Source organism: Lynx canadensis, chromosome A3 (genome assembly GCF_007474595.2).
Source record: "Lynx canadensis isolate LIC74 chromosome A3, mLynCan4.pri.v2, whole genome shotgun sequence".
Taxonomy (NCBI): Eukaryota; Metazoa; Chordata; class Mammalia; order Carnivora; family Felidae; genus Lynx; species Lynx canadensis.
The window spans coordinates 26,328,866-26,350,617 of NC_044305.1; the positions used below are offsets into that span (position 1 = coordinate 26,328,866).

General features: G+C 50.0%; 1 protein-coding gene across 3 annotated transcripts in view; it reads right to left on the bottom strand.

Annotated features, from left to right (window-relative positions):
• HCK (HCK proto-oncogene, Src family tyrosine kinase) overlaps positions 1–20,903 on the bottom strand; it is a 43,237-nt gene extending 22,334 nt beyond the window's left edge. The window contains exons 1-5 of one of the 3 annotated variants that reach the window (XM_030309831.1): positions 20,625–20,903; positions 5,965–6,214; positions 4,282–4,396; positions 1,200–1,242; positions 747–846 (exon numbers count right to left, since the gene is read on the bottom strand). In XM_030309831.1, coding sequence (XP_030165691.1) covers positions 747–846; positions 1,200–1,242; positions 4,282–4,395 — 257 coding nt within the window. In that variant the 5' untranslated portion in view covers position 4,396; positions 5,965–6,214; positions 20,625–20,903. The remainder of the gene's footprint in view (positions 1–746; positions 847–1,199; positions 1,243–4,281; positions 4,397–5,964; positions 6,215–20,624) is intronic. The other 2 variants (XM_030309830.1, XM_030309832.1) reach the window with 2 other exon arrangements.
• Between the last annotated feature and the right edge of the window lie 849 nt (positions 20,904–21,752).

The following is a 21,752-nucleotide window of genomic DNA, read 5'->3' on the forward strand; positions in this document are numbered from 1 at the left end:
TCGTGAGTTTCAGTCCCGCGTCGATCTCTGCGCAGAGCCTGCTTGGGATTCTTTGACTCCCTCTCTCTCCGCCCCTCCCCTGCCCGCCCACACTGTCTCTCAAAAATAAATAAATAAATGTATTTTTAAAATTGTTATTAGTTTATTTACTTTGAGAGACACAGAGACAGTGCAAGTCGGGGAGGGAGGGAGGGAGGGAGGGAGGGAGAGAGAGAGAGAGAGAGAGAGAGAGAGAGAATCCCAAGCAGGCTCCTTGCTGTCAGTGCAGAGCCAGACGTGGGGTTCAAACTCATGAAACTGCAAGACCATGACGTGAGCCAAAACCAAGAGTCGGACGCTTAACCAACTGAGCCACCCAGGTGCCCCTACATAGACATTTTTTTTTTTTAAAGATAGTCTATCAGGCTGTTTATTGAAGCACAGAGGAGAGCACATTGAGTGTTGGAGGTAGCTATGTCTTTTTTTTTTTTTTTAAACTTTTTTTTTTTTAATTTTTTTTTTCCTTTCAACGTTTTTATTTATTTTTGGGACAGAGAGAGACCGAGCATGAACGGGGGAGGGGCAGAGAGAGAGGGAGACACAGAATCGGAAACAGGCTCCAGGCTCCGAGCCATCAGCCCAGAGCCTGACGCGGGGCTCGAACTCACAGACCGCGAGATCGTGACCTGGCTGAAGTCGGACGCTTAACCGACTGCGCCACCCAGGCGCCCCTGGAGGTAGCTATGTCTTAGGAGTGGGAAACTCACTCTTCCAGGATCACCATTTTATCTCCCTTCTGGAAACTGAGGTCTTCATGGTGGATGGCCTTGTAATCATACAGGGCAATCACAGTGATGTCGTCAGGACCTGCAGGGTGAGAGACACGGGATGGTGAGGCTTTATCTGAGCACCGCCACAGTCCTGGGTGTTTCCCATCCCAACAACCAGCACCCAGCCCCGGAGCCACTGAAGGATCTGTCTCATGGTATGAGCATCTTGCCATGTGGGGCGGGATTCTGGAGTTTAAAGCTAATGGTGTTTTGTCTGTGTTACCAGACAGTGTAATAGAAACAAAATAGCCTGTACAAAGTACTTTGGGAGCAACTGAAAGGATTTGCAAGCGTGGTTTTGACTGTTTGGGATTTGGGCCTTAAGCTCTAACTGAGAGCCTAACCTAACCCTTTACACAAGACTCCGCCACTCGTCTGCCCAATACTTACCCTCCGTCGGCCCTGGTGGGTTGTCGTTGTTGTTGTCAGGCCGCTGCGGGGAAGAAATGGGAGAAGGGGATGAATCCAATAGTGTGTAGGGAGCCACAGGAGGTCTGTGTCCAAAAGGATACCCGAGAGCATCTCATCTCAGCCCTGTGTGTCATGGGAGGAGGACCTGAGAGGGCTGGGAACCGATGTGAGGTCACACAGCGCATTAGAGGCACCACAAAGATCCAGGTCGCTTGGGTTGTGGCCTTGGCCTTGGGTATACTGGGGGACACTGGCCTGTTCCCCCCACCTTGACATATGGTGAGGGGTTGGTCCAGATCAGTGTTTTCTATGATACATTTGAAGAAACTGTAGGTCTTCCAGTATGTCCCATGCGTAAAGGCTCCATTATAATTATGAAACAAACTGTTCCTGCAGAGGGAACTGGCATCCACTGTGGTGCTCTGAGCAGCCCTTAGACACTGCGGTGGCGGCGGGGGGGGGGGGGGGACTTCATTCCTGCAGCAAATAGACCTTAAAGATACATTGTTGAGTGAACAAAGCTAGTTCTTCAGAAGGATAAACATGATACATTTATAAAGAACACATACACACACATATCCTAAATATGTTCTGTGCACATGTTACTGTATGTGTGTGAGTGTAAATTCATAGAAAAAGGTTTGCAAAGGTCCACACCAAACTGACAACAGTTGATGCCTCTGGGGAGGGGGGCCACTGATGAGAAGAAACTGTAGCTTTAACTGGGGCTGGATGATTTATCTTTTCAAGGGGAATGTATTTGTGTGTTGCACACATAAGTGAACTTACAGAAACAGGTGTGGGAAACGATGACAAGTATGTCTTTTTGGGGGGAGATTCACAAAGCGCATTAAGATTCATGAAAGCTCTGAGGACTTCCACAAGAAAGCACCCTGTTTCTTTAAAAAAAATTTTTTTAATCTTCATTTATTTTTGAGAGAGAGACAGAGTGTGAGCAGGGGAGGAGCTGAGGCGAGGGAGACACAGAATCAGAAGCAGGCTCCAGGCCCCGAGTTGTCAGCACAGACCCCGACACGGGCCTGAACCCACAAACCGTGAGACCATGACCCGAGCTGAAGTCGGACACCCAACCGACTGAGCCACCCAGGTGCCCCAGAAAGGACCCTGTTTTGCCCAGTGTTTTATAAACTGATTTGGCCTAGGAACCCTCTGTCTGAAGAACACTTACTAACTCATCACTGAACTAATGCTCTGCAAGAGAACAACGAAAGGCTGATAATAGCATCCCTTAAACCTGATGCTCAGGAGACAACCAAAAACTAGTGGGAGAAAACCCTCGGCCTCCCACAGGTGCCAGGCTAGAGGGACTCAGAGAATCTGGAACCCTAGCCACAGAAAGGGCCCAGGGCCACACAGGTTAGGAAGGAACAGATCTAGGAGTGACTTAGGGTTTAGGATGTCAGTTCAGGACATTACTGGTGAGAAGCTCATGCAGTCGCAGGCTGTATTAATAGAGGTCAAGTGTCAGAGGGAGGGAGGCGACTGACTATTCCATCATCTGCCCATTCCCAGAATTAGTCCCATTCTAGACATCACGCTGGGGAAGGGCAAGCAGAATGGAGAGAGGCCAGGAAGCAGTCCACCCCCACCTCTAGAGACCGTAAGCAGAAGCTGTGCTTCCCTAGATGATCTCAGATAAGGGCATGGACTCCAGGACTCCAGAGGAGACAGAACCCCAGCCCTGGGGTTAGAGCGACCCGGCCCTGTTGCTGCCCAGCTGTATGACCCCCAGGGAGGCATTTCACCTCTTCGATCCTCACTTACAGTGGCTTTCAAGTGGCATAAGTCCTGGCTCACAGCTTTCGGTGGGGACTAACGATGTAGAAACACTTCACCCCAGTTGCCCGGAACACGGTAGGTGTTCCAAGAATGGTAACGGTTGTTACAACTGCTCCTGCTGCTATAACCACCGTCACCACCCTTGCCAGTGGCGTTACTGTTGGCACCACCCGTGTCTAGCATTGCTGGTCTCCTATTTTACCATCACAACTACGTCGCTAGTGGTGCTGCTGTTTGTGGGAGGGTCCCCTCCCTAAGGAGAAGGACAAAACAAAACAAAGCAACTTCAAGGTGACCTGGCTGTGCGCCTCTGTGACAACACCCCTCATGACCCTGTGACCTGCGACTAGTTAATCAGACTACACGTTTGTGCGCGTTATCATCCGTGGGAGACAAAGACATCGAAAATGCACTAAAAAAACGATGCCACGTGACGTTCGGTGCTCGGTGCTTCGGGGACAAACCCCAACTGAGCGGGGCCGGCACGAATGAAGTTGCTTCCTGGAAAAAAAGCCGCGGCGAGAGATTCCCACTACACTGGCTGCCATGATCACCACTATTCCTGCCCTTACCGCCACGCCTCACGAGCGGTTGGAACTTGCGCTGCCTGGGTTTGAATCCCGCCTCTACCCTTTACTAACCATGTGGCCTCCAGCACGTTATGAAGCTCTGCGTCTCACCTGGAAAATGGGCATGATAAAAATCGTGACCTAGGGTGACCGTGAGGCTTCAGGGTGTTGACAACCGTATAGCCCTTGGGCCGGGGCTCGGTTCCTCGTAAGCTCTGTTTAAGCAGAAGGTAAGCAAGCAGATGCCTCTACGAGTGTGACCGCTTCTCTTATTTACTGCTTTTGCGCTGGCCGTTCTACTCCCACCCCTCTTGCTGTTACCACAATTGTTACCATGATCACTGCCTCTACTTTAACTGTTGGCTACTGGTCAGGTCACTCACAACTCTCAGTACCGCTCATGCTACCGCCCAGGCTCGGGACCTCTCTCGTGCCCTCTAGGACCTGGTCCCTGGAGCCCAGGCTGAGAGGCCAGGGCCTGGGCAGTGGGACTGGGAGAGCCGTCACTGCCCTGGGTACTCGGAGCAGATGTAGCCCAGAGAGCTGGGGCTACATCTGCCGGTGAAGGGTAAGCTCCATGTCACCCCAACACACCCTGCTCACCCTCGGAAACACAGGAGGATGTGAGGGCGAGTTGGGGCAGCACGGGGCAGCCCACAGGCTACTGAACTCCTCTTTCTTCCCCCACTCACCCGTTTGCCCGCAGACGTGGGATCCGGCACATATACGGGGCTGTGCAGGGCACTGGGCTCGGTTTTTGAGACCTTGCCTCTATCCTGGAGGAACTTGGACTTCATGCATCCCATCCTGCGGCAGAGAGAAGGGAAGTGAGCCCAGCTTGCCCCGAGCCCCACACAGGGGAGTCTTGGATGGTGAGTTCCAGGCCCCCTGCCTTCAGACTGGCTCCCTCTCCCCTACCCTGTCTCCAACCCCCCCCTTACCAGCCCCACTCACCCCACCCTTGCCACACGAGCTCACTCTGCCCTTGCCACTTCTGGGTTTCCCCACGTCCATGTCGGCCACATACCCACACAGGGCTGACTAGCTGTCACAGTCCTGCTACCGAGGACCCCTGCCACGGGGAACTTATCCAGACAATGAATCATGATGATCATCAAAATTCAACATGCAGAGCCTTGGAGCAGTGTGGGTGGTAGGCACCACAGGTCTGGGATCAGAAAGCCTTGAGCTGACACGTGGCCCCTCCACCCCACCGACACCACACTTGTCATTCGCCCTGCTCCCCAGTCTCAGTTCCTCATCGGCAAAGTGGGGATAATAATACTGTAGCCTACTCGCAGGGTGTTGGAAGGGTGAGAAAACGTGTAGGCGGGGAAATACTCAGCCCAGCGTGGGGCTCAGAGCAAACAGTAAAATGAAATCACACTATTATCATGTAATAAATTATCATTTTATATGAAATGACCAAGGTGAGGTCACATCGTATGGCTCAAACAATCTAGCTAAATGATCATAGTCAAGGCACCATATCCCTTAGTATCATTTTACAATTGCCTTGCACTAGTTTCCTTCCTCCTCTCCTCCCTTTCTCTTTCTTTCTTCCTTCTTTTCTTCCTCTTGTGGGTTTATTTGGTCATTCCCTCCTGCATTTACTCAGCAAAGATTTATTGAGTATTTTTCGAAGCCACGAATAAGACAAGCAAGGTCATGCCCTTAAAAGAGCTCACCCTGGAGATGAATGGGAGACACCGACAAAAAACAGGCAAACAAATACGTAACAAGATAAATTTAGTGAAATGTGTGAGGACAATTCAAAAGGATGTGACAGAAAACAACAGTGCAGGGCTTCTGTAGACAGGATGATTGGGGAAGGCTTCTCTGAGGAGGTGACGTCAGACCTGGGACCCGAACGGCACAAAGCAGCCAAGTCGTGTAACACTCTAAGGAAACGGTGCTCGGGGCAGAGGGAAACGTCAAGCGCAAAGGCCCCAAGGCTGGAATGTGCTTGGAGAGAATAAGGCACTGAAAGGAGGCCAGCGTAGCTGGAGATCACAGGCATAGAAGAGGAGTGTGGTATGGCACAAGGTTGTCATATCTTTTACAGCCAATCAGCAATCTGGATTTAATTCCAAAGATGAGAAACCATGTAAAGTTTTAAGCAGGAGAATGATGGGATTCATTTGCACTTCAAATAATGGCTGCCGGGTGGCGTATGGACTGTAGGAGGCAGGGCAGGGAACCCTGTCCACTGCAGGAGTCCGGGCATGAGAGGATGGTGGCCTGACCTGGGGTGGTGACCATCGAGGACATCTGTAAGCAATGGACAGATTCAGGGGGACATTTGGGAGGTAAGGATGACAGACTTTGCTGATGGGTTCATGAAATTTAAAGATACTTAAAGAAAACCTGTTTACCTGATCAGAGTCAAAACTTAATTGCAGAAAGTGGCAGAAATGTTTTACTTCTTCTCTCAAAATGCCCACATGTATTTGCTGAGAAGACACGCCATAGGCATCCACATAAGAGAGTAATTGTTTTCCTCATCTCTGCACAATTACGCATTTCTTCCAAAGCAATTAGACCTCAGTTATACTTATCTGGCTAAATAAACACATGTTTGTGGTTTAAGGAAAAAAGTCCGTATTCGTAGGCTCAGTGGAGTTACTTTAAAAAAAAAAAAAAAAAAAGATTTTTAATCACAAGGATGTTTTTGTCTGTCCTGGTGGGAACTGGCAACAATTTACCACTTCAAGACTTAAGCGGTTTCTGCTTCACTTGCCTGTCTGTTGTGAATAAAGTAAGGAATTGGTTCAGACTCCCGGAGTGCTGGATCATTAATTTGAAAAATTATCACAATTAATCACTGCTTTATAATGTACTTGTATGCATTTAAAACACCTCTCTTTGATTTGTGATACGTATGCATTACAGTTCTGGAAATAAGACGCATAGTGTGTGGTTCCGTATGGGATACAATTATATTACATTGCATATATTTTGATTGCATAAGAAGGTTCTGGGAAGAACACTGCTGTGATGCAGAACAGCTCCTTCTGCTTCTCTGAGTACCTACTGAATTTCATTTATATCGTCAATTTACATATTCAAGATAGCCACAGGGGACAGAGGGATGGTTCTCTGAGGGCACGTTCGTGCATGATCCAAGGTCACCTCTGAGACCGGATGGTGGGGCTCTCCCTCACAGGGTGGTGGTGAGTACTGAATGAGTTGATAAATGTAAAGGTTCTTGGCACACAGTAAGCACTACAGAAAATGTTGACCATAACCAATTCCGTTTACTAGCAAACATGGACATGCTCTGGGGGATAAAGCAAAACCACATGGCAATTCCTCTGACCCACAAGCTTAGAGATAACAGCAACACTTAAGTTAACCTTTTAGGGGCGCCTGGGTGGCTCAGTCGGTTGAGCGTCCAACTTCGGTTCAGGTCATGATCTCACAGTTTGTGAGTTTGAGCCCCGCGTCAGGCAATGTGCTGACGGCTCAGTCTGGAGCCTGCTTTGGATTCTGTGTCTCCCTCTCTCTCTGCCCCTCCCCCTCTCATGCCCTGTCTCTCTCAAAAGTAAATAAACATTAAAAAAAGAAAAAAAAAGAAGTTAAACTGGAGTTCCCATTAGTTCAACTTTTGCACAATAAAATATTATTTTTAAAAAGTGATATGCTGGCAAGAGTCAAATTTGCATAAAACGTGACAGTCCCCCTAAATCAGGAGAACTGTTCTACTCCCTGGTGTGGAATGGCCTCAGACATGTTCTTTTCGTGACCACCAGACCTAGAAATGTAATGTGAGCCATGTATGTAATTTAAAATGTTCTACAGCAAATAAAAAAAAAAAAAATGTTCTACAGCCATATTTTTCCAAGTAAAAAGAAACAAGTGAATTAATTTTAAGATACATTTATTTTCTCCAATATGTAAAAAATGATTGATTTGTAACCCATATAAAAATGCTCAATGAGGGGCGCCTGGCTGGCTCAGTCGGTAGAGCATGCAACTCTTGATCTCAGGTTTGTGAGTTCGAACCCCACGTTGGGCCTAGGCTTAAAAATAAAAAGTTAAAAAAAAAGTTAAAAATGATCAGTGAGATACTTTATACTTGTTTTTCCCTCTAAGGCTTCCAATCCCAGTGTGTATATTACATGTTTAGCACACCTCCGTTAAGATTTGCCAGTGTTTCAGGTGCTCAACAGCCAAGTGGCTGGGCTCAAAGCTAATGTATCAAACAGCACAAACATAGAACATTTCCATTATCACAGCACAGCAGAGGCTGGTCCTACATAGATCTGTGCCCCTCAGTGTTTGGCTTAGCACCTCCCTACAGCTCTTGGTTTCTGCTCAAGTTATGGTCTCATGGTGTAGGAGTTCGAGCCACACATTGGTCTCCGTGCTGACAGTGTGGTGCCGGCTTGGGAATTCTCTCTCTCTCTCTCTTTGCCCCTCCCCTGCTCATGCTCTCTCTCTCTCTCTCAAGACAGGTGAATAAACTTAAAAACAAAAAGATATATAGGGGCACCTGGGTGGCTCAATTGGCTAAGCCTCCAACTTTGGCTCAGGTCATGATCTCACGGTTCATGGGTTCGAGCCCCACGTTGGGCTCTGTGCTGACAGCCTGGAGCCTGGAGCCTGGGGCCTGCAGCCTGCTTTGGATTGTGTGTCTCCCTCTCTCTCTGCCCCTCTCCCGCTCATGCTCTGTGTCTCTCTCCCTCCCTCCCTCTCTCTCTCTCCCAAAAATAAATGAACGTTTAAGAAACTAAAAACAAAAACAAAAACAAAAGAATTGTAACCGAATGCCTGGCTACTGTGTGTGATCACGGTGGGGACCAGCAGCAGCAGCGCAGAGGAGCTGTTAGAAATACAGACTTTCTTTTTTTTTTTTTTTAACGTTTATTTATTTTTGAGACACAGACAGAGCATGAACGGGGGAGGGTCAGAGAGAGAGAGAGACACAGAATCTGAAACAGGCTCCAGGCTCTGAGCTGTCAGCACAGAGCCTGACGCGGGGCTCGAACTCACAGATTGTGAGATCATGACCTGAGCCGAAGTTGGCCGCTTAACCGACTGAGCCACCCAGGCGCCCCTAGAAATACAGACTTTCAAGCCGCATCGCCCAAATCAGAACGTGCACTCCAACAAGGCCCAGGTGAATTGCGTGATCATTCTAGCTGAGAAGCAGTGAACATCTCGGCATCCATCCCTCTTCTGATAACAGCACCTGGCTTTTCCTCGAGAAGCCAGCCTTCTCCCACTCAGCGCAAGGTGTTTCAGGAGGCTAACCCCACTCTTGCCTTCAGGGAGTGACAACTTGATACAGGTCTGGCCGATCAGAGAATTCTGTGTCCCCCTGGCAGCCAACGGTGGTCGATTCAGTTATAGGTATGTAAGTGACCCTGACTGAGGTGATCAAAGTTAGCCCTGGGATTTTGCTGGGAAAATTAGGAAAAAGGCACTCTGTTTCTATAAGGATTGCTGATGCAGACGTAGGTGCAGGTGTCGAGGCAGATATAGGTGTAGACGTAGGAAACTAAAGTGAGGGACTGTCTTAGTGTGAGGCCGTCACAGAGGACAGCAGAGCCGAGCAATGAAGACAGAGTGATTCCTGAAGACATGTATGAACACCTGAAGCCAGCTGTGCCTGAAGCTTGCCAACCTCAGGATTTTTCCAGTTCGTGAGCAAATAAATTCTCAATTGCCTAAGACAGTTTGAACTGGATTTTTACCGTTGGTACCCCAACAGTCCTCACTGTTTCTTACATATCCCTGTGCCATGATCTGGACCGAATGAACCAGAGTCTCTGGGGATGAGGGCCCGGAATCTGCATTGCTAACAATTCTTCAGGAGATTCTTACCCACACTAAGATGTGAGATCCACCAATGTAGTAGAGTGAGGGCTGAACCTGGGGTGAGAATGCTCCGGTTTGGATCCCGGTTTTGCCCCGACCCTACGTGACCTCAGGTAAGTCACTTCCCCTGAACTTCATTTCCTGCCCTGTAAAATAGGAGGCTCTTGCTTCTCAGGTTTGGCCTGACATCCTGTGTGACGGGGATGTGAAAGGCTTTTGAAAACCTCTGTACACATGATTCTTGTCTAATTGTGGTTCAAAACCAGGCTCTGAGAGCAGAAGTGGCCTGCCTGGCCCCAGACCAGCTGAGAACTGCTGACCCCTGACAAAGGCACGTCCTCAGGTCACTGCCCAAATCCTGGAAACTGAAACTCGCTCCTTCCCCATTCAGCTTCTGTTGGCCCTACATGGGAGGGATATGAGAAAGGTCAGCATCCTTGCCCTGGGACCTTCCCACGGTCACTCCATGTAGGCCATGGAGCCTTAGAGACTCCTCCTGCGTGCTCAGAGTGAAGCCCAAGGAGAGAGGCCAGTGTACTGCCTGGGCATCCTGTGGAGTGGGAGGGAGACTGTTTTCAAGGAGTTTTTAGGGTCAAGCAGAGGCCTGTCAGGGCTGGGGCCGAGGAGCCCTGGATTCTGGTTTCGCCTCTACCACAAGCTCACCGTGTGAGCTCAGGCAAGTCCCAAACTCTCTGGGCCTCAGTTTCTCCAAATAGGAAGCGAGGTGTTGGATAAGTTGTCTGAAGGGGACAGCTATAGTTCTTTCCTACATAGTCTCTGCTCCCCCTTTTTCTGAGAAAAGCTCCCCAGTCTTCCTTTTGTCACCACCTCTCCCGCATTCTCATTTCGTGCAGCGGGGTAGGGCTGACTTCAGCCTCTGGCTGAAGTCTGACCAAGTCTGGCCAATCAGAATTGCAGTAACGGAAGCAGAGCTGGATGTGTGACCCAGTCCTGGACAAGGAGAGTCATCCATTGGCCTTTGGCTGGAAGAGAGTTGCAAAGCAGAGCCCAGAAATGCAGGAATACAGATTCCCAAGCCCTTGAATCCAGCCCTTCCTAAAGTGGAAGTGTTTGCAGACTTTCTAACAATATCCCTCTTCTGCTTGAGCCAGGTTAAGTTGGATTTCTGCCCCCCCCCTTAAACCTCAAAGAGTGCCACCTCATGCAGAGGAAATTCTTACAAGGGATTGCAATTCATACTTCAGTGTAAATGGCTTAGGGCAAAGACTTCATAGACAGCAGGTATTGATGGATGAGAAGAGGGTACTAGACCCATTAGGATAGGTGAGGATGTATGCAATATGGACCCCAAGCAGCTGATGGCACCGACACCATGCCTAGGAAGTGCCTGGCATGTATTAGGACCTCCATATATATTTGTGGACTAAATATATTGTGTTCAACCTTCTACAGGCCTGACCATACTTGGTTGAAGTCAGCAGTACCAGAATTAAGAGCCCATTTTGCAGACAGGGAAATGGAGATCCATGGCACAGAGATTCCCCAGGGGGTCACTGGCAGGTAGAATGAGAACACAGCTCTCTTGCCTCTCATCCTTGGGGGGGGGGGGGGGGGGGGGGGGGGCAGCCCCAGAGGCTGCAGTGGGGAACTGCAGGGTGAGGGCGAGGAACCCCAACAGGAAGTTCAGGAAGGCAGATCTCAAGGGGCCCAGGGCTCAAGACTGTTCACTAGAGGAACTTTCCCTTCTCGGAACAGCTCAGCCATGGAGGTGGGGAAAAAGTCCTCCCCCATCAGGGACAATTTCCTAAAGAGTTTGCAAGGGTGCAGAGCCCTGCAGAGCCCTCTCCTCTGGTTCCCTGACGATCTTCTCAATGAACCACCCAAAGTGACTGTTATCCCTAATGGACGTGCGGGGGTCACCCCAACTCCTCATCTCTCCCCTTTCCTGACCCCCAGCTTCTTTCTGATCAAAGAGCTCAAAACTTGGACTTTTCAAAAGGAAGGAGGCGGGGAGACCTCTGTTACACAGGCAGAACAGCAGCCCCGGAGAGGGCAAGTGTTGTGCCCACGTTTACACAACAGCGAGTGACAGAGCAACACGCTGAAGAGGAACTCAAGGCCTCTGGTCATCTGCCCAACTCGCCCAGAGGCCTGGCCTTGAGGTGCATTTGTCCCACCTGTTTGCTCCAAACATGTACTAGATTCCTAGCATGGTCATTGCTACCTCTGGATCACCTGTTAAAGTCCGGAATGCCAGGGCAATTGTGACCCTCCTTGGAATACTTTTATCTCTAAGGTAAGCAGGGGGCAGGCAAGTTTGGAAAATATGGGATGGGAGTTGAAGTCACAAAGAGCTAACTCTGAATACCAATCCTGCCTCTTAGAGACAAGCAAACCTTTTCATTTATTCATTTATCTATCTATTTATCTGTCATCTATCTATTTTTAAATGTTTATTTATTTATTTTTGAGAGAGAGAGAGAGAGAGAGAGAGAGAGAGAGAGAATCCCAAGCAGGGTCTGCATTGTCAGCATGGAGCCCATCACGAGGATTGATCCCATGAGTTGTGAGATCATGACCTGAGCCAAAAATCAAGAGTCAAACGCTTAGCCAATTGAGCCACCCAGGCACCCCAGTTTATTTCTTTTTTAAAGTTTATTTATTTGTTTGGGGGGGGGCAGAGAGAGGGAGAGAGAGAATCTCAAGCACGCTCTGCACTGTCAGTGCAGAGCCTCATGTGGGGCTTGAACCCATAAACTGTGAGATCATGGTTTAGGCCAAAATCAAGAGTTAGACACTTGACAGACTGAGCCACCCAGGCGCCCCAAGCAAGGCTTTTAAACTGTAAATCAGGTCATATCCCTCCTCTGCTCAACAACTCCTGGGCTCCCATCTCACTTGGAATAAAAGCCAAGTCCCCTCTGGCTGCCAAGGCTCCACGATCTGGGCTCTCCCCAACCTTGAGGTCCTGTCATCTTCCCTTGATGTTTCCTTTCCAGCCACACTAGCCTCTTGCTGTCCCTCAATTCACCAACCACGCTTCCACCTTGGGGCCATCACACAGGCTACTTTCCGGAATGTCCTTCCCCCGGAAAGCCTCTTTCATGCCACCCAAGTCTCTTTGCAGACCTCTCTGTCTCAGAGAGGCCTTCCCTCACCACCCTGGCTAAGAATGGGACCCCCCCCCCCCCCCAACTCCCATCACTTTCTAGCCCTTCCCAGCCGAATTCTTCATGGCTTTGACCACCAGCTGATGTGGCGGCCATGAAGATGAGCCTCCCAGATCTCTGACTGCAGACAGTGGCATTGACCAATGGCCCCAGCTGCTGTGCTTTGAAGTGCATCATCACTGTTGCCATGGGCTGTTCCCGGCCAGTGACGGAGTGTGGCAGGGATACTGAGGCAGGCCGTGCCAGGGGGGCCTGTGACAGGGGGCTTTGGCTAAGGGGTCCAGGCAGCCTTGCCAAGCCTTCCTTGGAACTGCACTGTAGTCTAAGATATTTCCGCCTCTCCTTCCCTTCTTCTTGCTTTCCTTTCCTCCCTCCTTCCCTTTCTTCTTCATTTGGAGTCAAACATGCCTTGCTGTGTGCTGGCTGGCTTTCCTAGCCTTTTCTTGCAGGGCGCCTGGGTGGCTCAGTCGGTTAAGCATCCGACTTCAGCTCAGGTCATGATCTCCAAGTTCATGGGTTTGAGTCCCATGTCGGGCTCTGTGCTGACAGCTGAGAGCCTGGAGCCTGCTTCGGATTCGGTCTCCCTCTCTCTCTGTCCCTCCCCAACTCACGCTCTCTCTCTCTCTCTCTCCAAAATAAATAAACATTTAAAAAATTTTTCTTGCATATTTAATCTCTGAAGTGAGAGTCTGCTTCTCACCTAATGCACTAATATATTACCTAGGGATTTGTTTAATTTTTTTTTCTTTTTTTTTTTTCAATATTTATTTTTGGGACAGAGAGAGAGCATGAATGGGGGAGGGGCAGAGAGAGAGGGAGACACAGAATCGGAAACAGGCTCCAGGCTCTGAGCCATCAGCCCAGAGCCCGACGCGGGGCTCGAACTCACGGACCGCGAGATTGTGACCTGGCTGAAGTCGGACGCTCAACCGACTGCGCCACCCAGGCGCCCCCCTAGGGATTTGTTTATAATCTGTCTCCCATAGGATGTAAAACACATGAGAACAGTGATTCTTTTGTGCCTTGCTGTATCCCAGTATAAAATGAGAATACAGTAGGTGCTCAATAAATTCTTGAACAAGTGAATTAAGTCTCCTTCAGCTTCCTGGGAGCCCCAGCTTTCCCCATCAAAACAAGTTACATATGCAGGTTTAAACTGGAAAGGGATATCCGTGTTTGTTCCTCTCTGCTTGGAGAAGAGCAACGTCCTTCCCTGACTGTGACTGACTGGAGTATGCCCCCTTCACCCAGGACATGGTGGCCAGTTTGCCCCCAGGGGTGGGGAGAGCTTTTCACCCTAGCTTCTCATCATGCTCCAAGGTCAACTGCCCCCAAATCTTCCCCCCCGACCCCAGAGGGAAACCTTGAAGCTGCCATAATGCCTGCTCTGACCATGTTACAGTTGCTTTTTTATAGTTGACAGAATCTCAGTTTCTTTTCTGTTTTGGAGGGTATTTTGTTTTTTAAATTACCTTTCATCGCCTGGTAAACAGTACATCGGCCTTATATATAACATTGCAGATAAATCTAAGATGCCATTGGATTACTCCCTTTGCAGGCTCTCCATGGCCACTCCTTTCCCCTCAGGTAGCCTCTGCCTCTGTGTTTACACCTATGCGTATTGACGCACGTGAACCTGTCCATGCACATCCCATCACCTTGCCTGTTACCGTTTCAGAACACTCCTGCTGGCAGCACCTGTGTTTCTTCCCCTGAGAGATTTCTCTGTGGCCATCGGTGTCTGCTCAGCCCGTGAGCGTGGCAAGTGGGAGTGTTAGACAGACATCCCCCCCCCGCCCCGGGAGCAGCCTTCAACCAGTGACTGATAGCAGCAGGTGCATAAATACCCCAGCTCCCTCACCTCTTGAACACGTTCACCAGCTCTCAGAGCTCGAGGGCTCCCTGCCCTCCAGGTGTCCACACTAGTGACTGGTGCGATAACACACTTTTATTGGCTGCCTTCTCTTCCGTCTCACTTCCCCACTCTCCTACCAGGGCTTTCTGGGACCCTCTCCCAAAGAGACTAAATAATAAATGCATATGAGATTTTTTCTAAGGTCTGTTTCTAAGGAAACTCAAACTGAGACCTATGTCCATGGAAACTACGGAGTATCGTTTTTTTGCGTGTTGACCTCAAAGGATTTGTACTACGTGAATTGACCTCAAAAGGTTTGTACTTGGGGCGCCTGGGTGGCGCAGTCGGTTGAGCGTCCGACTTCAGCCAGGTCACGATCTCGCGGTCCGTGAGTTCGAGCCCCGCGTCAGGCTCTGGGCTGATGGCTCAGAGCCTGGAGCCTGTTTCCGATTCTGTGTCTCCCTCTCTCTCTGCCCCTCCCCCGTTCATGCTCTGTCTCTCTCTGTCCCAAGAATAAATAAACGTTGAAAAACAAAATTTAAAAAAAAAAAAAAAAAGGTTTGTACTACGTGAATTTGTGTACTGTGGAGTATTGTTTTTTTGTGTGTTGACCTCAAAGGATTTGTGCTTCGTGAATTTGTGAGGTTGTATCCTCCTTATCCCCATTTCTCAGATGAGGAAACTGAGACTCAGGAGAGTGAGCGGCTTGGCTGAATGCACCACAACTTATCTGAGGCACCGTCGGCACCCAAACTCAGGTCTCCCACGCCCGATCTCCGGTTCTTCATTTCTCTGGCAGAGATGAGGGAAAGTCTGCTATTCGCTTGGCTGCACCTACGTCTCCCAGGCCAGAGGATTTCAGGGTGATGGTGAGAGCTTGGGCTGTCTTAGGGCAGTATTAGGAATGCAGGCCCTACTCGGTGCCATCCGGTGGGTGCAGCCTGTGTGGCCACAGGCACCAGCCAGGAACAAGGGCACACTTTCCATTTAAGGAAACTGGACAAACGGAGCGGGGGCGGGGGTTGTTTAGAAAGGTGGAGGCTAAGAGACATGGCAGCACTAATGTTCTGTGTAACTTTGGGAAAGCTACTTACCCTCTCTGGACCTGACATTCCTTTTCGGTGAAAAGGAAGGCCTTGTCATGATAGGGAGGCAGGACTTGAAAACTAAAATGGCTACAGGGGCCCACAGGGACACCCACGGGAGGAAAGTGATCCAAGAAAGGGTGGTGCAAGCCGACAGCTCAGGGTTAGTCTACAGGGCGGCCCCACACCGCTTCACCGATGCTACCGTGAGTGAATAGCAGACGGGCATGGGAGACAGAATTTCTAGCCTCACTATTGCCAACTCTGCCAGTTTTTCACAAGACAGAAACCCAGATTTGTGTGAGTTCTCTTGACTTTAAAACTTGGCGACTAATTAGGCGCGCTTGGGTGTCTCAGTCCATTAAGCAGCAGACTTCGGCTCAGGTTATGATCTCAAGGTTCATGAGTTCAAGCCCCGCCTCGGGCTCTGTGCTGACAGCTCAGAGCCTGGGGCCTGCTTCAGATTCTGTGTCTCCCTCTCTCTCTGCCCCTCCCCTACACTTCTCTCTCTCTTTATAATAAATATTTTTTAAAAAGTTGGCAGCTAATTATAAAGAATCACTATGTGGGGCTAACTAAAATACACCTATATGCTGAAATATCTCAGGCAAGAGAGGGAAGAGGTTGTTCAACATTCCTACAATGTTTCTGAGGCCCTACCATGTGCCAGGCACTTAGTATGTGTTAGCAGCAGAGTGGTTTAGAAGCCTTTACTTTCTAGAAGCGTTTAAAGTGTGCAAGGCCTGGAAGATCCCTTGAATGCAGGTAATTTTCTCCTCACCCTCACGGGTAAGGGCCCCCAGCGAGCAGCCTGGTTGGGGTGAGATTAAGATTCCCACACCCCCTAGGGTGGCTATAATAACCGTAATGTTTTTTGTTAAAATTTTTTTAATGTTTATTTATTTTTGAGACAGAGAGAAACAGAGCATGAATGGGGGAGGGGCAGAGAGAGAGGGAGAATCGGAAGCAGGCTCCAGGCTCTGAGCCATCAGCCCAGAGCCTGACGCGGGGCTCGAACTCACGAACCGTGAGATCGTGACCTGAGCTGAAGTCGGACGCTCAACCGACTGAGCCACCCAGGCGCCCCAACCGTAACGTTTTAAAAAGGAAAATAGCAAGGTTGGCAAGGATGTGGGGAAATTGGAACCCTTCTACATGGCTGACGGGAGTGGAAAGCGGTGGAAAACAATCTGGCAATTCCTGAAAATGTTAAACATGGAATTACCACAGGACACAGCCATTCCACTCCTAGGTATATACCCAAGAAATCGAAAACAGGAGCTCAAACAAATACACTAGGTGAATATTCATGACAGTCAAAAGGCTGAGACAACCCAAATTTCCATCTACAGATGAACGGATAAGCAAATCGCGGCATATACATACAATGAAATATTATTCAGCTATAAAGAGAACCGAAATACGAATACATGCCACAAGTTGGGTGAACCTTGAAAACATTATCTTAGGTGGAAGATGCCAGAATAAATTAATCCAAAAATACAAAAAGCAGGCTGGTGGTGGCCAAGGGCCGGGGGGTGGGGGGTGGGGCAGAAAGAAGAATGGGCATGACTGCTTTAATGGGTACAGGGCTTCCTTTCGGGGAGATGATGATACTTGGGGACTATACAGAGGTGGCAGTTGCACAACACGGTGAATGGACTAAATGCCACTCAAATGTTAGTTTTCAAATGGTTAATTTTGTAATGCTATGTGAATTTCGACTCAAAAGTCAAAAATTACAAACTACAGGGTGCCTGGGTGGCTCAGTGGGTTACGTGTCCAATTTCAGCTCAGGTCATGATTTTACGGTTGGTGGGCTTGAGCCCTGCATCAGGGCTTTCTGCTGTCAACATGGAGCCCTTGTCAGATCTTCTGTCTGTCTCTCTCTCTCTCTGCCCCTCACCTACTTGCTCACTCTCTCTTGAAAAGAAATGAACAGTTAAAAAAATGGCAGAGGCGCCTGGGTGGCTCTGTCGGTTAAGCATCCCTCTTCAGCTCAGGTCATGATCTCATGGTCCGTGGGTTTGTGGGTTTGAGCCCCGTGTCGGGCTCTGTGCGGACCCCTTGCTTGGAGCCTGGAGACTGCTTTGGATTCTGTGTCTCCCTCTCTCCCCACCCCTCCCCCGCTCATGCTCTGTCTCTCTGTCTCTCAAAAATAAATAAACATTTTTTAAAAATGGCAAACTACCTAACAGTGCTCTCCTAGGACGGTTAAACAAATTATAGTGCATCCAAACAGTAGAATGATATGCAGCCATTAAAAATCCAAGGATATTTTGGAGGGCCTGGCCGAAGGAGCATGTGGCTCTTGACCTCGGGGTCATGAGTTCAAGCCCCATGTTGGGTGTAGAGATGACTTAAACAAATAAATAAATAAGTAAACTGAGAAAAATAAAATGACAATTTAAAAAATCCAAGGCTGTCTTAATGACATAGGAAAATGTTTACAATGTAGTGTGAAGCAAATCACTAGGATGAAAATTGTATACGCAGCAGTTTACTGATTATGTTAAATAAAAAGGGCACAGAAAAGAAGACTATGCAAAAACAAACTATCTGTTATCCAAAAACTTTTTTTTTTTTTTAAAGGAGCCGTGATGGGGTGCCTGGGTGGCTCAGTCGGTTAGGCGGCTGACTTTGGCTCAGGTCATGATCTCGCGGTCCATGAGTTCGAGCCCCGCGTCGGGCTCTGTGCTGACAGCTCAGAGCCTGGAGCCTGCTTCAGATTCTGTGTCTCCCTCTCTCTGACCCTCCCCTGTTCATGCTCTGTCTCTCCCTGTCTCAAAAGTAAATAAAAAACGTTAAAAAATAAAAAAAATAAAAAAAAAATAAAGGAGCCGTGATTCCACGGTTTGAGTTTCTACCAAGTGTCGGGCAGATGAAGAGCTTTGCCCTCCTGCTGGAGAACAGGAGACATGGAACAGCGAGCGGCCCTGGGAGGTCAGCAGACCCAGACTCTGCTGTTGTCCCTGACCCAAACTCCTCAGGTGACCCTTCCCGGCTTTAGTCCACCTCATACACAAGAGGACTTGTGGCCCCTCTCTCCATATTCCCCAAGAAACACCTGCACCCCACACCTCCAAAGCCATCCATCCAGGATGGTCCCAGCAGAATGGTTTGTTGTAGTAAACACCTGTTCCACACCTGAATGTTTAGCAGCAGGGGAACGGGTACTAAGGTAGGGAGGTCAGTCACCTGCTGGGACACTCCACTTAGAAGGAATGAACTAGGGGGCGCCTGGGTGGCTCAATCGGTTGAGTGTCCACTTCGGTTCAGGTCACGATCTCACAGTCTGTGAGTTCGAGCCCCGTGTCAGGCTCTGGGCTGACAGCTCAGAGCCTGGAGCCTGCTTCCGATTCTGTGTCTCCCTCTCTCTCTGCCCCTCCCCTGCTCATGCTGTCTCCCTCTGTCTCAAAAATAAATAAAAACATAAAAAAAAAAAAGAAGGAATGAACTAGGCCTCCCTCTGTTTCTCATCCTGGCTAGACGCTGACACCTTAATGATGAGAAGGCAGGGACAAAGGATATTGTAGAGGAATCACAGCTGGATAGCATTTTTGGAGATCTTCAATACACAGAAAACAATTCTATGTATAATTTGTGCATCCATCTCTATGCAATACATTCATGAAAGCACAGACCGGGAAGGATTATATTTCATGGCAATGGTTGCCTCTGGGAAGGGAGAAAACAGGACTGAGAGGGATACAAGGCGGAAGGCTTCCGTTTTATCATTACTTTTAATAATTTTATTTTTTGAAAATCAGAAGCAAAAACATGACAAAATGCTAACATTTGTTAATTCTGGGTGGTGGGGTTCCTGGGATATTTGGTATAGGGTCTTCTTCACTTTTCTTTATTTTAACCTTCCCTCCTCCCCTCCTAAGGAAAACAAAACAAAACAAAAAAAGGATAGTGAAGAGAAAGCCATGGGTAAAGGAAGCAATATCTATTGAGGCCTTTCTCTGTCCTGGCCGAAGGCTAACGTGGTGGCTTTCAAAGTTTGGTCCCTGGACCACCAGCAGCAGCATTACTCCAGAATGTAAATTCTCAGACTCCCAGGCCAGACCTACTGAATCAGAAACCCTGGGATCAGGACCCAGAAACCTGTGTCTTAACAAACCTTCCAGGTGGTTCCGGGGTACCGCTGAAGTTTGCGAGGCACTGGGCTAGACCATAATGTAGCTATGACAACAGTTAACGTGTATTAAGCATGCATACCTGTCAGGTGGTGTCCTAAGAGCTTAACTTAATCTAACCTTCAAAACAACCCTGTTGAGGGAGCCATTATCATTATTATCCCTAACCGACAGGTGTAAAAACGGAGGCACAGGAAGGCAAAATCCCTTGCTCAAGGTCAACAGGCAGCTTGCTCCCGGAAACCCCCTTCCCCTTACACCACAGTAAACATGACTTCACATACTCCAGCTCCCTGTGGCCTTGGGAAAACAACAACAGCCCCGCCTAACAGATGAGGAAACTGGAATTGGGAGAAAGAGAGCGACTTGCCCAAGGTGTCACAAGGAGGAAAACGACCGGCAGCCACCCTGCGGTCTGTCCAGGAGGTTTTGAGGTTCGACCTAGACCTGCTGGGGATCAGGGCCCAGAGCGGGAGGAGGAGGGAGCACAGCCGGCCCAGCTGCAGCTCCGCCCGGGTGTGGTTCGCACGTCACGCCTACGGCCAGCTGGCCCCTTCCCCACGAAGGTCGCCAACCCGGCTGCCAACCTGCCGTGACTCGTCACCCACCCCCACCAGGAACCGTAAGGGCCTTCCCCTCCCGGTCTCCGCGAAGCCCCATCCCTTCCTTCTCGTTTTTCTTGTCTTTTGCAGAAGGGGAACCTGGACGGCCCCGAAAAGTGGAGGCTGGAACAAAGTCACTCGGTGGCCAGAGCTCCCCTCCCCTCGAGCTTTTCCAGGTTCGCAGGGCAATCCCGCCCCTCATCTGCCCCACTCCCCGCTCCGTGGGCCCCTCATCCCACGGCCCGTCCGCCGCTTCCCCGACGGCACCTTCCAGCTGCGCACCCCAGCCCGCCCTGTGCAGCCCCAGCCCCCCACCCCCCTCCCTCCGTAACAGCCGAAGACCCCCAGGCCGCGCTCACCCTTAGGCTGCCCCGCTTCCCCCGTCCGCCGCACTCACCTGGGCTCCCGCTCCTCGTCCTGCGGGCAGCCCGGATCCTCGCAGCTCGAGCCCCCCCCCAGCTCAGCAGCCCCCGGCGTCCCGGGGCGCCCGTTCCCTAAGGGAGACGGGCTGACTTTCGAGAGGCAAGGATGACGCCCTGAGGGGCCTCGGCGGGCGCCGCGGGGCTTCTCCGGCTCCCCTGGCGCAGAACTGCCCGCGTCCTCTCCCGCTCGCCTCTAGGCCCCGGCGGTGCGCCCGGGCAGGGACCAGCAACGCCGTGGCACCCACAGGCCATCTGGGCTCCTTAGCCGCGCCCTGAGCGATGCTAGCCCCGCCCCCCAAGTATCCTAGCCCCGCCCCTGAAGACTCCAACCCCGCCGCAGGGACTCTAATCTCAGGCCCCACCTCCCAGCATCCTAATCCCGTCGCCCATCCGAGGTTTCTAAACCTGCCCCTAAGGATCCTAACACGCTCCCTAAAGGATAATAAGCCCGCCCGTAAGAACTTTAACCAGTCCCACAAAGATCCTAACCCCACCCCCTCCAACACCTCCCCCAATGCATTGTAATCCCCCCCTCCCCAAACCTAACGCGGTCCCCAAGGGATTTAACTCCACCCCAGGAATCCTAACCTGTCTTCAAGAACCGCGACACCCTCTCCTCCTCCCAAAATCCCAATTCCGCCCCAAAGGATTTTGAATTTCACATTTGAATAATTTGTAATCTCGCCCACCAGAGGTTTCTAATCCTGTCCCCAAAGATTCTAATCCAGCTAACTAAAGGATCCCAACCCTTCTCTTCAAACGATTCTGACCCAGCCCTCCAGATTTATAACCCTAACCCCAGGGATTCTAATCCCGCTCCTGGGTAACCCCAGTCTTGTTCACAAAGGATTTTAATCCACCCGGCCCCAGGATTCCAATCCGATCCATCCGAAGATTCCAATCCGACCCTCCAAAGATTTTAATCTCTCATCAAGGGATTCCAACTGGGTCCAGAAGAATCCTAACCCCTATCCCCCTCGCTCTCACAGGATTCTAATCCCCTTCTTCCCGCCCCAAGCATTCTGATCGGTTTTCCCTACCATTCCGATCCACTCTCTCCAGCCCAGGCCCCTCCCCCAGGCCGTGTCCAAAGCCTTCCTGGT